Source organism: Sus scrofa, chromosome 1 (assembly GCF_000003025.6).
Source record: "Sus scrofa isolate TJ Tabasco breed Duroc chromosome 1, Sscrofa11.1, whole genome shotgun sequence".
In the NCBI taxonomy this organism is placed as follows: Eukaryota; Metazoa; Chordata; class Mammalia; order Artiodactyla; family Suidae; genus Sus; species Sus scrofa.
The window spans coordinates 52,760,989-52,774,984 of NC_010443.5; the positions used below are offsets into that span (position 1 = coordinate 52,760,989).

The 13,996-nt window shown below is 39.8% G+C and overlaps 1 protein-coding gene across 7 annotated transcripts in view; it reads left to right on the forward strand.

Moving 5' to 3' along the window:
* The window catches only part of KCNQ5 (potassium voltage-gated channel subfamily Q member 5), a 504,374-nt gene that overhangs the window by 325,657 nt on the left and 164,721 nt on the right, over nucleotides 1-13,996 (forward strand). For all 7 annotated transcript variants that reach the window (XM_021073129.1, XM_003480275.4, XM_003480277.4 and 4 more), the window contains one exon: nucleotides 3,481-3,571. In XM_021073129.1, the coding sequence (XP_020928788.1) occupies nucleotides 3,481-3,571 (91 nt within the window). The remainder of the gene's footprint in view (nucleotides 1-3,480; nucleotides 3,572-13,996) is intronic.

Consider the following 13,996-nt stretch of genomic DNA (forward strand, 5'->3'; position numbering starts at 1 on the left):
ATGATACTAGCTTCCTGTTCAAAAATGTTCACTGGTTCCCCATTGTCTACTGGGCTAAAGACAGGCCCTGACATGTCCCATCATGGCCCCAGACTCCCAATTCAGCCACCTGTCTCACCTTGCACTGTAATTAAGCTCGACAACTTTTTGTTCCATAAAACAGCAGATATTTTAGGTCACTGATTTTCTGCCTCATTACCTTTCTCATATTGTACCCTCCTTCTGGAATGTGTTTCTCCAGAAACTTCTCTTGTTGAAATCCAACCCTTCCTTCAAAAACCATCTCACGTAGCACCCATTTGGGAAGGCTTTCTTGATGTGCTTCCACAATTCCCATCTGAATAGACCTCCATCCCATTTTCAGCCAGTGTAGCATTATCCTTAGCACAAATCTGTCTCTTCCCTTCATTGTGATCCTGTGTGCTCATCTCACACACTGCACTGGATTTTAAATTTCTCAAGGGTAGAGACTGCTTTGATTTATCCTCAGACCTTATAGTGCTTGGCACAGTGTCATTCACAGTGGTATTCAGTGTGTATTTTCAGTGAACCAAGATGAAGGCATGCTTTTTATGTGCCTCCAAAGGATAAGCTAATGAGCAGGTACTCACTAACTCTAACCTATTGACTAATCAGTGAGTTTTAGTGACACTGTACTTGCACCTGGCCCTCATCCACATGGTTAAATGGACTAGAGTGTTCCTTTTCCCCAGCCATCCAACCACTGTGCTAACACCTCCTGACCTTCAGGGCCCATTTTGGTTAGTACTTCCTCCAGGAAGCCTTTCCGAACCCCAGCTCTGGCTTCCTGGACATGCCACCTATGCAGCCTGTGGAGCCCAGAACTTTGCAGAGCGCCTCACGTGGTGTCATAACCTGCTGTCACTGTCTTGAAATTCTTGATAATTTTTTTAACAAAGGACCCCCACATTTGCCCTTTGCACTCAACTCCACAAACCAAGTAACCAGTCCTGCCTAATCCCTCCTATTCTCAATGCTCCTGTCACCCTTTATTTTCCCTAACTTTACAATCATCACTCAGGATTTTAATTTTCTTTTTGAAGCTGTTTACTACCCTGTATGCCTCGACAGATGCTAAACTCTGTGAAGGAAAGAAAAGAAAAATCTCATTTGTTATTATATCCCCGTGGCTCAGCCTCATACAATACGCTTAATCAATATTTGCTGATTGCATAAGTAAATGAGTGTTTGAGTGTTTGAGGAGGAAGGAATTCATGAATTAATGAATGGATTTATTCATCCATAGTCCCTCAGGCAGCTAGAACAGTGGCGGTCTTTGGTTTGCTGTCCTCAGATGGGCCTCTATAGCAATAACAGAATTCCAGTATAGAAACTTCTCTTGTTGGAAAGAAAGAAAACAGGCAATGTGGTGACATGAAGGAAAAGATTAAGCAGCACTCAACTATTAATGAAGAGGAGCTGGCAGAAGGACTTGTGATGTAGATCTGTTTTGAATACACACATGATAAGATCACGAAGCCACCACAGGGATGCCCTTGGAGGAAGAATGTGTCTCAGTGACTAAGTGACCCACTGCTTCTTTTACCTAATATTTTCTGTGAAGCCTGGACTCCGGAGGCATCTGTAGAGAACAGCCACTCACCTGAGGGGAAACATCTGTCCCTGTCTTTGTTTGCTGCCACATCATCCTCCCAACTACCCTAGTGATCCCTGAATTTCTCTTTCTTATTGGTCGTTCAGGAGTTTGCAGGTGCACTGGAATTTGATTTCTAGTGTACAATTCCCTGTCTGTTAGGGTACACCTAAAGTCAAATCCAAACTATCCTGAGTCATCAGATACATGAGTCCACAGTATGATGGATGGTGATGATTTCATATACTAGGTTTTTTTCCATTAGTAGAGTCCTTCTTCTGGAAGGCTTCTGCGATTCAGAATGATAACTACTTCCCTCTCAGTCTGAAGAGAAAGAGAAGTAGCCCTCAAAGTCTTACTGAGCCAGGAATATCAATGCCATCCTCATCTGTGCTCCTTCTATGGGGCAACCTAAGGACAGACAGAGCTTGAACCTGCTTTCTATCAAGCAGCCCAGGAGGAGCCACAAGGTGTTCTTCATTCTCAGTGGTGTATCTGCAAAATGGGATTAATGAGATTTCTACTGCATACATTTAGAGGATGCACGTGGAAAGGGCTTAGCACAGTGTCTGGCTTGTAGGTAACCCTCAGCATACAGAACATGAGCAATCATGAACTTCTGCTTCAGTTCTCTACCGGAATAGATATAAAGAAATAAGGGATGCTTGGTATCAGTCAGGAGTCAGCACACATTCCTCTAAGGGCCAGAGAGTAAACATCTATCTTGTGATCTTTGTCTCAGTTCCACAGTTCTTGCATGAATGCAGCCACAGAGGGTACATGAACAAGTGGGTGTGGCTGTGTGCCAATCAAACTTTATTTACAAAAACAAACATCAAGGGCCAGATTTTTCCCCAGGCCCTGAATCATCAATCCCTGGCTCTTGACCCTCGGGAGCGCCTGGTCAGGTGTGGTACAAAGATGCGCAGGCTGGTCAGAGCAAGTCAAGGGGAGGCAGAGTCCAGCTTCATGCCATGCTAAGAACACTGAGTTGATGTTTTAAAGGAGATTATGGTAGGAGCTTTGCATAGATGAGTAAAAGTAAAAAGTGTGACTTAGAGGAAGTAATACAGATATTGAGTGGTTTCTTTTTTTTCTTTTTTTCTGATTTCGAGTTCTAGAATAAGTGACTTCAGCTTTAAAACTGAGCCTGCCCTTTTTATTAGACATTTTAGGAATTCAGCTTCCCCTCAGGACCCCAAGATTTGCACATTTCTGGGAAGAAAAATGTCTGTAGATTGCTTGGTAGAAAATGCTCCCTATCAGTGCAGCACAAGTAGAGCTCGGGGGCATTTCTAGTGGTTTGACCGGAAGGAAATGGAAATCATTTTCCATTTTTATTATTATGAAGAAAGGACAAATGAGAATCCAGGAGCAATATTAGACTGCGAAAATGAGCCAGCCGCTTAGTAACCTCTTAGAACACGTGACAGTTCACCAAAGCTGCCAAACGGGAGGGTGAGCCTGCTTCTTTGAAAGGAGAGCAGTGGCAGCATGTGTGCTCTGGGACAGGAGAGCAAGACACATGTCTGGGCCTTTCTATGGACCCCTGCTTTGGAAAGCCACTTAGAGGAAAGTCACAGATTCTTAGCTGTGGACATTTCAATATAGCATGAAACACACACACACACACACACACACACACACATATCCTCATCAACGAAGTTCCCAAGGGGCCCCGTTTGCACTGGACGTCATATTGTATTTTGATATTCCAAATGGCTTGTCCCTTTTAGGGCTTTATGATTGAATCAGTACCAATTTAGATGGATCTGGTGCTTTATTCATTAGAAATAAGAAATTAAATCTGTCCTGACAAGGCAAGGTTCTCATCAGATTTCTCTTTTTTTGTTGTTGTTTTACAGTTTTCTCCTTGTCTTTGGTTGCTTGATTTTATCAGTGTTTTCCACCATCCCTGAGCACACAAAATTGGCCTCAAGTTGCCTCTTGATTCTGGTAAGTGAAATGTATGAACAAAAATATACATAAAGTTTACATAATATAAGAACTGTCTATAATATTTATGTAATGCACTTTATTCCATGGAAGGTTCTCTCTACAAAAGAGAGAGTTTCTGTGAAACATAAAAGTTTCAAAGATCACTGAAATGTTTGCCCACCATTTTAACCTTTAGTCAATCCTCAGAATAGACAGAATATTCCAGATTGCTATTGCATGGCAATATCTTGTGTTATAGGTGCATCGTAGATAGAAGGAAATACTTGGAAGCAGTTTTAATTCTGTTTCTCTATGATAATAAATTGCAAGAAGAATCAGCGTCTGTGAGGGCTCTCATTATATTGCTAAAAGTTACAGGATAGAGAGCATTTTCCAATAACCACAACTTGGCGGTAGCTAAGCATAATTGGCCAAGAACTATGAGAATATAGCACCTCATAAGAAAACAGAAGGCTTCATGTTCTTTTCAACCAACAGACTGCACTATGAGTTTTCCTGCTAATGCAGTCACCTGGTGATAAATCTGCAGTTTGCTCTGTTTCCATTATGCTGTCAATCTTCAACTACAGAGAATTGCTCAATTCATTTTAAAATGGAAAAATACCCCAAGATATTTTAGTCTGAATTACTCTGGGCCTTTTAAGCTCTTATACTTTCTATTACAACTAAACTGTTGCACTGTATACTCACATCACATCTGATTGAAAGTTTGCTTCATTTACACCCATTTTGACCCACTCACTTAGTACCAAAATATCAGGCTTGACAGACTCAGAACTGTCTGAATGAACTGTAAATTGGAACAACTCACTTTGGCCACAAAACCTGAGAGACTAGAGAGGAAAATAGAGAAAGAGGGGGTGGGGTCAGAGGCTGTGTGCCCTAATAAATAGAAATTGGTAACATACAGCAAGAAGCATATAATGTAAGAAATGTATTTTTATCTGAAAGGTGGAAAGTGAAACACATTTTTACCTTAAAGGTGGAAAGTCACCTCATGCAATCTGGGTAGAGGGCAGTTGCTCTGTGCTTTCAGAGGCTAGTTTGTGCTTGAATTTACCAAGACCTCACCTATCCCTATTTGTTTCCATGCCTATTGTGCTCAGGGCTACATTGCTAACATCAAGGTTACCATTTCAAAACCCAACATAGAGAACAGATAAACCAAAGAGTTCATTGGGGATTTGTTCCATTCACAAAGTTTCCAACTGGGTAGCAAGTGGGCTTTTAGCCTCATGCACCCCTTTGATAATGATCTGAGATCAAGGTCTAAGGCACAGCTGGCTTTGGGATACATAATGCAGAACTACAGCTAGAAATTTTAGATTGAAAATGTAAGTCTAATTTTTAGGAATATGAAAAACTGGATTCACTGTCTGACCAGTAATATATGTTATGAGTAAATTGGACATTAGGAATCCCATAAAGGGAGTTCCTGCTGTATCACAGAGGGTTAAGGATCCAGCATTGTCTTTGCAGCAGCTCAGGTCGCTGCTGAGGCACAGGTTCCATTCCTGCCCGGGTATAGTGAGTTAAAAAGGATCCAGCGTTGCTGCATCAGTGGCACAGGTCACAGCTACAGCTCAGATTTGATTCCTGGCCCAGAAACTTCTATATGCCACAAGTGTGGCCCCCAAAAAAAGAATTTCATAAAAAGATTTCTTTTATAACCAGGTCAAGAATCCCCACCCTGTTTGGGATGGAAATGTATAAAATTGGGTGTGATGATTGTTGTACAACTATAAATGTAATAAAATTCATTGAGTTAAAAAAAAAAAAAGAATCCCCGCCCCCCCAAAAAAGAAATCCAAATGTGAGGTTTACATCCCCCAAATCTCTGAAATATAAATCCAATCATTGCAAATGAGTTTCTAGATGGTCCAAAGAAACCCGTGCTATTAAAAAGCCAAAAGCTGGTTAATGTCATGATTTTTAAAACTTCTTGAGCATCAGACATTTGTCCAGAGTTCCATAACTAGAGTGCACATGAGTAGATACAAATGTAGATGTTTTACACATCTGTCTGTCTATTTTTGGCCAGCTTTATTGAGATAAAATTGACATATAATATTGTGTAAGTTAAAGTGTATAATGTGATGATTTTATAGACATAGATTGCAAAATGATCACCACAGTAAAGTTAGTTAATACACTTCACCCACCTCACATAATTACCATTGTGTGTGTGTGTGTGCATGTGGTGAGAAGTTTTAAGATCTACTCTTTTAGTAACTTTCAAGTAGACTATACAGTTTGTTGGCTATAGTCACCATGCTGTACCTTTGAGAACCTTCACCCATATCCCCTACTCCCTACTGCACAAGCACCAATCTGCTCTGTTTCTATGAGTTTGGAGTTTTTCTCTCTTTAGAACCTACGTGTAGGTGAGATCATACAATATTTCTCTTTCTCTGTCTCACTTTTTCCACTAAGTATATTGCCCTCAAGAGCCATCCATATTGTCACAAATGGCAAGATTTCCTTCCTCTTATAGCTTACTTTATTCCATTGTGTACATATAGGCATATCATCTTCTTTATCCATCCACCCATCAGTGGACACTTGGGTTGTTTCTGTGTCTTGGCTGTTATAAATAATGCTGTAATAGAGATTGGGGGTGCATATATCTCTTTGAGATCCTGGTTCTATTTTTTCCAGATAAATACCCAGAAGTGAGATTACTATTTCATATGGGAGTTGTATTTTTTTAGTTTTTAAAGAACCTCTGTTCTGTTTTCCATGGTGGTTGCACCAGTTTGCATTCACACCATTAGTGCACCAAGGTTCCCTCTTTTCCATATCCTTGTCAACATTTATCTCTTGTCTTTTTAATAACAGCCATTGTAACCGGTGTGAGGTGATATTTTATTGTGGTTTTGATTTGCATTTCCCTGATGGTTAGTGATGTTGAGTGCCTTTCTGTGTACCTGTTGGCCATATGTATGTCTTCTCTTATCCCTCAGGTTTTTTTTTCCTCTACTGCCCTTATTTTTAATCAAGTCTATTGAGATACATTTACATAGAATAATTATCACCCATTTTAAGTGTATAGTTTCAGAGTTTTGACAAACACATATTGTCATGTGTATTAGTTTCTTCAGGCTGCCATATATACATATCATTCATATTTTTATGTGTAATATATGCTAATCATATATATCATTATTTTGAGTGAAAGAATAGGTGTTTGGCTTCTTTTACTCAACATAATTTTGATATTCATTTGTATGTTTTTTAATTGATACATAGTTGATTTAAAATGTGTTAGTTTCTAGTGTACAGCGAAGAGATTCAAAGAACTGTACTAACTTTACTGTGGTAACCATTTTGCAATCTATGTCTATAAAATCATCACATTATACACTTAAACATAAACAATATTATATGTCAGTTTTATCTTCATAAAACATACTCTTTTTCCGATTTTTTTCTGAAAGAATAGAAGAGAATTCTATTTTTTGAATCTGAAAAAGAGTATATATTGAATATATATATTGAATATATATATATTGAACTCTTTCAGATTCTTTTCTGTTATAGGTTATTATAGGATATTGAATATAGTTCCCTGTGCATGCTATATAATAGGACCGTGCTGCTTATTTTATGTTTAATACTTCATATCTGCTAATCCAAAACTCCCAATTTATCCTTCATCCCCATTTCCCCTTTGGTAACTATAAGTTTGTTTTCTATGTCTGTGAATCTATTTCTGTTTTGTAAATAACTTCATTTGTATCATATTCTACATATTCTACAAATTATGTATTCTACAAACAAGTGATATATATGATATTTGTCTTTCTCTAACTTACTTCACTTAGTCTAATAATCTCTAGATACATCCATGTTGCTGCAAATGGCATTATTTCATTCTTTTTCATGGCTGAGTATTATTCCATTGTATGTATATACCACATCTTCTTTATCCATTCATCTGTCAGTGAACATTTAGGTTGCTTTCAAGTACTGCCTATTGTAAATAGTGCTGCAGTGAACATTGGGGCACATGTATCTTTTCAAATTAAGAGTTTTCATCTTTTCTGAATATATGCTCAGGAGTGGGATTGCTGGGTCATATGGTAGCTCTGTTTTTTTGGTTTCTGAATCTCCATGCTGTTCTCCACAGTGACTCCACCAATTTACATTCCCACCAACAGTTGTGGGAGTATTCCTCCGTCTTAGATTTAGCTAAGGAGAAATCAGTCATTTTATGCAAATGAGGCCTTTGTTTTCAGCAATGTAGTAAGTGCTGCAAATAGATATTCTCTGAAAGCTGTTGCTACATAGCTTTCCATAGGGAGAGAGTTTGCCTATACTTCTGTTTTTGTGCTGTAGAGATAAACTGTCAAGGTTTTAACCCAAAGTATAATCTTAAAATTGGGCTATAAATATTTGGACTGTGTTATAGGTAGGTCTAAGGTTTTAATGATGTTATTCTTTTCATTAGTGTTTTCTCAAAAATCTATGTTTCTGTGGAAAAAAATAGCCTTTTTTTCTTTTTCTAATAGTAATTAATGAATTGGAAATTTTAATTAATGAATCAAAATATTTTAATTCATTTCACAATCAGTTAATGTAGTACATTATAAAAGTTCAATCAGTTGTAGAATATTGGAAAAAGCCAAGATAAATCTTAATAATTTAGGGAATATCATGTGTATTCTTTCAACCTGCACTTAAAACAGTTCATCTGATTTCAAAGTCTATCTATCCTCTGACTATCTAATCAAATGGAATTATAGAACACAATTCTGACTAGCAGTGTTTTTACTTCCCCAAATGAGCATATTTAGAAGTGGCTTATTTTTTTTCCATTTTTTTTATTACTCAAATGAATTTATCACATCTGTAGTTGTATAATGATCATAACAATCTGATTTCACAGGATTTCGAGTGGCTTATTTTAAAATGTTTGCAAGAGTTCCCATTGTGGCTCAGTGGGTTAAGAACCTGACATAGTGTCCATGAGAATGCAGGTTTGATCCCTGGCTTCGCTCAGTGGGTTAAGGATCTAGCATTGCCACAAGTTGCAGCATAGGTTGCAGATGCGGCCTGGATCCGGTGTTGCTGTGGCTGTGGTATAGACCACAGCTGTAGCTCTGATTCATCCCCTGGCCCAGGAACTTCCATATGCCAAAAGTGCAGCCTTAAAAAGGGAAGCAATATAAAATAAAATAAAAAGTTTGCAAAAATGTACAGTAAAGTCACTTTTGTATACTTTTGGTCATAAATACACCACCAGAGGAGAAATTTAGAAGAATTATATATAAATGACACATCATGATTGTATATTTTTTCATAAGTCTGTCCCTTTTGGGCTGTTTAACATTTTAAAAAATATTCCCACATTCTAATTCTATTCTGGCAAGTAAGAGACACCCACTCTTCTGACAGAGAGCACCTTGTAGGCAAACTGGCCCCTGCACAAACTTCCCAGGGCCCTCTTTGACACTTGACGGCTTCCACCTGTTTCCTTGAGAGCACCAGCATGTTAGGGACAGGCCACTGCCTCGGAATTGGTCCTCCCTACCTCCTAGGGTCCCCACAGAGTCCTCAGCTCTTTGTCTCCCACAAAGGGGAGGTACTCACTGTTCTCATCCAGAATTGGACTCCCCCTGCTGCTTGTAAACTTGCAACCTACTGGCCTTGCTTAGAAGCCTAATGGATACACACAAGTTCTGTGTTAATTGCCCTCCCATTCTTCTCCCTTATGTGAACTGAGGTTTCCTGCTGTACAACAGTTTCCCTTATTTCTCTCCACAGAAGTGGAGCACAAACTTGAGGCTGTGGTGTAGACTCTGGGGCCAGGCACCCTGAGTCCAAGCTCCATATTTCCTAGCTGAGTGATTTTAGAAAACCACTTCTCTAGCTCTTAGTTTCTCATCTATTAAAAGTGAGCCTACTGCATAAAGCTATTGTGAAGATTGAATTCCAAGGCCTAGAAATGGGCTCCACACAGAGAACACATCAAATGTTTGCTCACTGGCTCTTCTACATATAAGGGAGCCATTAGTGGCATACAAGTGCGGTGAACCAGCGTTATTTGAAATGGCTGCATTTGAGAATATATCATACTTTTCTAATAGAAAACCACTATCTTTGCAAGAGTTTTCTCACCACAAATGCTAAATTCTGCAGCTTTCTACACACACTTGTTCATCTAATTGGAAGGGACTCAGTGGCATCCATTCAGTGTGTGGCTCATGTCCACAATAACCACTTAGGACTGGTGTCTAAGGAAATGTTTACTGTAGTGGTTTTTTAGTCAATGCATCTAAAATGACCATGCCCATGGCTTTGAAATATCTTCTGTGTCAGCTCACTGAGTGGAGCACTGATGAGGGTTAACTCCATGTCTGACGGAGGGGCTTGCTCAGCTCACTCTGGGAGTAGAAGTTATGAACTCAGGAGTCCAATGCAAAGCCGTGGGCCCAAAGCCCAAGGACAGTGTAAAGCTGGTGTTGATTTCCTATGTTTCACAAATTCTTCAGAACTGAAAGGGAACTAACATTTTTTAAGTACCTTTTACTCGTCAGATGCCTTGATCTCTTATTAAAAAAAAAAAAAAAGAAACAAAACAAAACAAAAACTTGCAATATAAGTATTTATATTCCCATTTTACCACACCAAGTTGTGCGAGATCAGGCACCAAGTATAAGCAGAGTCGAGGCCATGTTCCAGGCCTGGCTGACCAGAGGCCTGAGCTGCAAGGCATCCAGCAGCCTTGCTGCATTCCCCTACCTCTCCATGGAGACAGACAGGTCTGCCCAGTGCATTTACCAGTGCTCATGAAGCTCTTGCATCCAGGGCACTTTTGTGGTTCCAGGTGTGCCAAGCGATGCCTATAACTGTTTCGCTTAGATTAATTTCTTTTTTCTTAAAGAATCTATTTACAGAGTTTTCACAAACAGATATATCCTACCACTAGACATTCTTTGTCTCCAGAATTCTAAACCCAATTTTGTAAGCAATCAAAAGCCTGATGAGGGTAAATAGTCCCAGCTCAACTTGAGGTAACCTGAGCATAAGGCTGGTGAAGGGAGCCCTCCTATTTCCAGATTAAACTAATGTGGAAAATTTTGTTTTGGTTTCTTTTGATTTCCTGAGCCTGAGCTTGTAAGTTTCAGCATTTCATGTTTCACCTTCTTAAGAAGAGTGCTGTTTGGAGTGCATTTCCTCTCTATTGGATAACTTCTTATCTTCCAGGTTAATTTTAAAGTATTTGTTTTTGGCCTTGAAATGTTCAGCACATTGATAATGTATACATATTTTCTATGACAAGTCTTCACCTGATGACCTTCCCACTTAATGAAAATGATCTTATGTCATTTGCAAAATTTTCATTGGAGGTGGTCATTTCTAAAATGGTCCACCCCCAAGCAGTAAAAGGAGTGCCATTATCAGTTTCAGCAGGAAGAGCAAGTCTCAGTGTGCTTGTTCCTGTACCCTCTTGCTGTGCTAGAAGAACTCTGAACCACAAATGATTATTCTAAGCATCTGGATGAGTGCTCAAACACATGGTCAGAGATCCAGGTTTTCCCAAACGGCTGGCCGTTTGGCACCTTCTGGATAGAGCATATGCCTATTTGTTGCCTTTGTTTCATGTAGCAGAGCAAACATGGGTTTGCTGTTTTTGAGCGCAATGAATCAATGTACAAATCCAGTTTAGGCAAATCTAATTATATCTTCCATGCAGTAGTGAAGCTTACTATTTAAAGAAAATCTGTAGTGAATCCTTTTGTAAAGTGAAGAGGCCCCTTGAAAAGCTAATAACTACATAATTAATCCTGTGTTACATGTTTGTTTTCTTTTTCTAATGTGGGTACATGTGGGGTTTTTTAATTGCTGCAGACTACCCATTATGTAACACAGTATTGAAGAATTAAGAGGTGTTGTTACCAGTTCTCGTCTATCCGTATTGGCAGAGAAGGAAAATAAGCCACATACACATTTATGAATTCTTGCAAAGTAGAAAGACTTGTGCATAAAGTTATATGAATTTGATGTAGAAGATTACATTAAATCTTTACGTTTAAAGCTCTGGCATAAACATTGTAAGAGAGGATAATAGGAGTTCCCATGTGGCTCAGTGGGTTAAGTATATGGCATTGTCACTGCTGTGGCTCAAGTCATTGCTGTGGTGTGGGTTTGTTCTCTTACCCAGGAACTTCTGCATGCCACGGGTGTGGCCAAAAAAAATGAAATTAAAAAAATAATAATAAATTTAAAACTCTCCTTAAAAAAAGAGAGGATAACAGAACATAAGGACAAGAATCCGTTCAAGGATATTAAATATCCCGTGTGTGATGGAAATGACAGAGTAGGAGCTGTTAAGCAGTCAGAAATGAGGAATGAGTGATGCTCCCCTCTGTTTATCACATCCCTGTAATTTACTGCAGAAAGCGCTCAGAATATCCCAATGAACATCGAAAACTGCAATTATTTTCCTTTGCCTGTCTTTCATCAAGGCAAATGCAAATAAACTTTAAAATGATTCATGGAGACTAACGACCCTCATCAATCTGCTGATGACTGAAAAGAAAAAGCGGGAGCAGTGTAACACCTACACTGAATCTTAACTGTGGGATAATAATAGAGTAAGTGAGTTGCTCTGTGAAAAGTATTTCAGATATCAGAGGAAAGACTTGTTCAAGTTAAAAATAATGGAATTATACGTGCTCAACCCCATGTCTCTGTCTCCATAATAAGGAAGCAAAGAACTTTCCACATTTCTGACCTGAGCATTGGTGTCTACCCAAGTGGTCCAGTCTATACCACAGAACTGCTCTACACAATTCCGCTCCAAGCCTTGATGAGCAGCCGAGCAGAATTCCTTAGAACCATCAGTAGGCCACACTCAGCCAGGTCCACACTGATGCAAACCTGCTGTGTCTTTTGAGCTCCACAAAAGCGTATTCAAATAGAGAATCAAGGTGGTATGATCAGCATTAGAGGATTGCTGGAAAATTACAGAGTCAGAGGGCTTGGCAATAGAAGGAAGAATGCCCTTCCTCTATCACCTTTCCAGATTTAAATAATTTTCACCATTTGAAATCTGGTCAAACCCCTCCTTCTGCCTGAATAAACTGTCTCTTCCCTCCGATTTCCCTCAGCACTAGCTTCTTGAGAGTATATCTCTTCTCTTGCCCATTTGTTCAACTGTATTCATGTGGTACCCAATATTGGTGAGGCATCAAGGAGGGAGCCAAGGATATGGAGATGAGCAAAACAGGCCAGAGTAAACAAATTAGCAAATCAAGTGTTAAAAATAAAACTAAAACAGGATAAAGGGATAGATACCAAAGAAGTGTTTCAGTCATATATTTGAAGAAGTCCACTGGAAAGGGAGCATTGTAGCAGACTTCAATGAATTGAGGCAACCAGCCCTGCAGAGGAAGAAGAAAGAACATTCCAGGCAGATGGAGCATCAAGAGTAAAAGCCCTGGGCAGGACCAGACCTGCTGAACCTTAGAAGGGCAAGAGGACCAGAACAGACAAAGGAGATCAAGCCAGTAGGGGAGCAGAAAGTCATGCATCAGTTGGACTGTACATTTCTTGTGACTAGGATCCGAAGCTGATTCAGCACAATACTTAATACAGTGCAATCTAGGTGCAAATTATCAATATACATATGATGAAGAGACAGCTAGTGACTGAATTGCACAACATTACTGTTGAATGTTCACAGTACCATGGATATGGCACCAAAATTACATCCCGGTGCAGTACTTGACTTTAGACGGATGGAGTGGGGCGGTCGCAAGGTTGCAGCCAATGCCATTCCTGTAAAGTATGATAGACCCCAAAGCAGAAGCAGCTGGAGCAACACAGATGGTTCGGGAGTCAATCGGAATCGTAAATCCTCCATGACTGGACAGTGCCCTTCAGACAGTCCAAGGAGAACTTTCCTCCTCAGAACTGAGACCCTCTGCTCTTGCACACTGCACGGCTCTCGCCCCATTTCAGACACACTCTGCTCAGTCAGGGCTTCACTTTTGCCCTGTTTCCTCACTTCCTCTCTGGTTTAAATACACCCCTTGCTCTGACTTACGTAACCCAGCTCTGGACTTCCCAGTTGTTCTCTGATCCTGTGGGTTTCCATTGCCATCCAGATATTTCCCTGGATCCTGCCTACCCCCTCTCCTAATTTTCCCAGGCCTGGTCTCTTCATCATTCACTGCAGTTTTAACTCAAATGTGTATTGAGTGCTTCCTGCCTTCCAGCCTCTGTGTCGGGGTCTGGAGTCCCAAATATGAGTAAGGCATTGCCCTGCCCTGGAAGCAGACCTAAGGCACGTTCTTGTCCACAACCTCGGACTGACACAGGAAAAATGAAAAGCCTTGAAATCTTGAGTTTATAGAGAATAAACGATGAAATTAGGAGATGAAAGAAAAATGGGTTAGGAGTTCCTGATGTGGT